Genomic DNA, 4341 nt, shown 5'->3' with positions numbered 1-4341 from the left:
GCTACCACACACAAAGATTTGAATAACTGCAGTTACAGTCACAGAAATTTAGGTTAGGTCAAAGGCTAATGCTGATGGTCTTAATAATATTTTTTTCTGATAGACTCAGCACAGTGATTTTTTTTCTATGTAATGGATATGACATACCTCAAAGAATAACCTTTTGAGGAGAAACACAGCTAGTAAGTTGAGGTTGACATTTAACACGTGTTTCCAGCCTGCCAGGTTTTGATACATAGGGGCTTAAAGTGGCAAGGTCAGCAGGTCAACTAATTTCATACACAGGGCATATATTCTTGAGTCAGATATCTTCACACTGCTAAGCTTTTTCAATTAATAGTTCTTTTCTTTTAACAGACTTTTCCCCTTTCTTGCAAATAAATCTTGTAAATAAATCCCATACTGTTTCCCTTTCTTGTAAAAATATTTTAGAATCCAAGCAAGTTCCTTAATTCCCTGATAAAAGTTTATTAAACATATGCAGAGCAAAAGAAGGCTGTGTTAATTCTCAATAGCAGAAACAGACAAAAGCTTCAAGCAATGTAAAAACTGGCTTTACCAAAGTGAATAGTAGGAAACAAAGAATAGCTGAAGTCAGGAAGTATATTGTAGGCATGGAACAGGAGTTGATACTGTAATAGTTTAGACTGAAACAGAAGGCTGTAGTGAGTTATTAGCATCCTTTAGAGGGTCAAAAGAAATTTCCTTTACTTTTCTTCTTGTTATAAGTGAGTGTGCCTGTATTTTCATTAGCTTGGCAACTACCTCAGTGTGATTTCACAGCACACTTAGACAGCTCTGGAGGAGCAAATTGCACACTGAATGTGCAATCTACTGAACAAGACCTGTGTCTAACCTGAGCATGCCTTTATGTATGTATGTGCGTTCTACATGAACCTGATGCTTTGGCAAAAGTGACCTTGAGAACAATACCCTAAAAAATGTCTTATCCCTGCAAGCCAGTTAGATTGATTTGCAGAAATGAGAGTGTCTTTGTCCTATAGGATCATATTTCTTGCCACTTCTCTTTCTCCTGTTAGTCCTATTTTTACTTTAGTTAGTTCAGTTGGACTCCCATTATCAGTCTGATGGCACTTACTGTCACTGAGTGCTACTGAGCTAAAAACCAGAGGGAGAGTATTAGGTGGGACTGAGGAGGGTGTGAATAATCTGAGTGATGTAAATGTAACCCATAGCAAGGCAAAACACATTCCATCACCTGTTCCTCCTGATCCCTACAAGTTACAAACAGGATCCTTCATGGGAATGGTTTAGTGCAGGAAGAACCTGGGTGATATTTCAGTTCCTGCAGGGTAAGGACTTATCTGTACTTCTTGAAAAGTGAAATAAATGGAGCATTTCCCAGCCAGTGGATCTGTATGTGGTCTGCTAGCAGATGAGAAGTAGAAGAATACCTCAACTCCTTGCCTCTCTTTATTTAGACACTGTTGTGAGTAAGTCCGGTTTTGGACAGCACCACAGAAGTTGGCTTGACAGGTGTAGCTGGACTTTCTTGACATGTATGTAATTTCATAATATTCTTATGGCTTTTAGGGAGATAACAGCTTCATTTTAACACTATTCAGCTAAGAGGTTTTAGACTTGTGTCATGTTTAACCCCAGCCAGCCACCACAGACCATGCAGCCACTTGCGCACTCCCCCACCAGTGGGATAGGGGAGAGAATTGGAAGGGTAAGAGCTGGAAAAACTCATGGGTTGAGATAAAGACAGTTTAATAGAGAAAGAAAAAGTTGCACACAAAATCAAAGCAAAACAAGGAATTAATTCACTGCTTCCCATGGGCAGAAGGTGTTCAGGCATCTCCAGGAGAGCAGGGCCCATCACGCGTAACGGTTACTTGGAAAGGCCATCGCTCCAAATGCCTCCCTCCTTCTTCCTTCCACTTTATATACAGAGCACGATGTCCTATGGTATGGAATATCCCTTTGGTCAGTTTGGGTCACCTGTCCCAGCTGTGTCTCCTCCCAACCTCCCATGCACCCCTAACTTCTTTGCCAGCATGACAAGTACAGAAAGCAGAAAAGGCCTTGGCTCTGTGTAAGCTCTGCTCAGCAATAACAAAAACATCTCTATATTATCAACCATGTGTTCAACACAAATCCTAAACATAGCCCCATACTAGACACTGTGAAGAAAGTTAACTCACATTCAACCCAAACCAGCACAACTTGCCAGGCTGTTTTTCTGTCTTTTCACTCACAAGTTCCCTTATTCAAACTGGAGTGATGTGGAACATGGGACATGAAAAATGAAATGGGAAAGGCATAATAGTGTGACATCTGCCATTGTTCCTACAGATCCATCTATTCAGCTTCTGTGCATTGGTAGAAGCATTCTGAGAGCTGCTGAAATTGCTCAGAGAAAGTAACCTCTAGATAATTATTAGTGGCATGAATACATCACTATTATTTCACAGGCAGATTTATTTCTGAGTACTTTTAGGACAACTGTATATGACTTGAGCTGGGAAATCCTGACCAAAGGTATATCATAGGTGTTCTAATATTAGCATAATAGCCTGCGATGAGCACAGGATTGCCCATCTGAAAATGTTATATGGCATGATTCTTCAGTCAGCTCCCCAGGATTAACTCTATGGACATATTAAACAGTCATTCAGTTTCTTGCAGAGGAATAGTTTTGTGATGTTCTCTTTCCCGTTGAATGCAGTATCTATACAACTGGTTGTGATAACCAAATGAAATATCCTATATTATGGGTTATATCAAACACATGTCTGTGTGATGTGGAGCTGAACCATCATTGCAATTCTGTTAATTTTCTAATAGAAATGTTATGACAATTAAGCTTCCTGAACATCTCAGTATTTCATCAGAGAGCACTAAAATATGCCTGTTGGAATGCGTTGCTTCCTTAGGCGACTTTTTGAATGATTTATGAACAGTGAAAACTATGAAATATGTGGAAGAGTGTGTTCCTTCCAAATATTAACATTAGCCTGACAGTGTCTTTCATGAACAGAGTTTTGTCCCATAAACAGGATAGGTGAGAACAAAATGGCTTTAATGTGAAGAGCCTCCTTATGTTTAATAAGATGAAAGATCTCCCTAACCCCTAAGGACCGAGGATCTCCATCTGATGCATATCTAAATCTAGCATTTTATTTCTTAATCTGGAAACTATCTATGTCTGTTTCAAAACATATATTTAAATAACTAGCCTCACTGTTTATTCACTGCCAAAATTCAGCAAGGCTGTACAAGGAAGAATGGCAAAATTCAGACAAATGAAACACATTTTATTGGTATGTGCTTGAGGTGTATAAAAAGTCAAAGTAGTGACTATGTTTACTCCACTCATAAAAATGTGAAATGTTAAGTTCACCAACAAAAGCATGATGATTCTATTCACCTGGTTTGTCCATTAAGTAGGCTTTAAGAGCACTGCATACCTTAGGGCTGTAGGAGATATGGAAAATATATTCAGCTTTGGGGATATCTCCGTCTAGAAGTTAGATGTCTAATTTTGAGCTAATCATGGAGGCTCCCTGGTAGTCACTGGGAAAAGGTGGTTACTGAAGATTCATGACTTAAATGATGTGTTAGAACACATTGAATTATGTTGGGATGTAGGAAGTACGTGTCTCAACGTCTTGTTGCAGGGGACCATAGCTCTCCAGGAAAGGTGTTTCTGGAATACACCCTTGATGCAAACATCCAGTTGACTGACTTTGTGTTTTCTGCTGCAGATTGATTTTGAAGATGTGATCGCAGAGCCAGAGGGAACACACAGCTTTGATGGGATTTGGAAGGCCAGTTTTACCACCTTCACTGTAACCAAATACTGGTTTTATCGTTTACTGTCAGCAATCTTTGGTATTCCTATGGCTCTCATCTGGGGCATCTACTTTGCCATTTTGTCATTCCTGCACATCTGGGCAGTGGTGCCATGCATAAGGAGCTACCTGATTGAGATCCAGTGTATTAGCCGCGTCTATTCGATCTGCATCCACACTTTCTGCGACCCACTGTTTGAGGCCATAGGCAAAATGTTCAGCAGCATCCGAGCCACAGTACGGAAAGAGATTTGAGGGACATTTCAAGGAGAGCCATCAACCTAGGAGGGGGTTGGGGTATTTGTGTTGTTTGGAGTGTTTTGGTGCCAGTTTTGTGTTTCCCAAAGCAACATACAACAACTGGTGGTGGATATACTGGCCCAAAACAAAGAATCACTTACTCAGTTTCTTTTTCTACTGTTTATTCTTACTGGACTACTTGCCTTCTTTATTTTTTCCCCTTTTTTCCTTTTTTTTCCCCTTCAGTCTGCATTTCAAACTAACCTTAAATGGCTATTCTTCC

At 39.9% G+C, this 4341-nt stretch overlaps 1 protein-coding gene across 1 annotated transcript; it reads left to right on the top strand.

Moving 5' to 3' along the window:
• Window positions 1-432: 432 nt before the first annotated feature.
• On the top strand, window positions 433-4073 carry LOC103805410 (caveolin-1; the record flags this gene model as incomplete). Its single annotated transcript, XM_009078058.1, has 2 exons — window positions 433-465; window positions 3732-4073. Coding segments are annotated over 2 exons (375 nt in total), but the record flags the coding sequence as incomplete, so codon positions are not given.
• Window positions 4074-4341: the final 268 nt, after the last annotated feature.

The sequence above is a fragment of the Acanthisitta chloris genome, unplaced genomic scaffold (genome assembly GCF_000695815.1).
Source record: "Acanthisitta chloris isolate BGI_N310 unplaced genomic scaffold, ASM69581v1 scaffold22777, whole genome shotgun sequence".
Classification (NCBI taxonomy): Eukaryota; Metazoa; Chordata; class Aves; order Passeriformes; family Acanthisittidae; genus Acanthisitta; species Acanthisitta chloris.
This window is presented reverse-complemented; position numbering and strand designations above follow the sequence as displayed.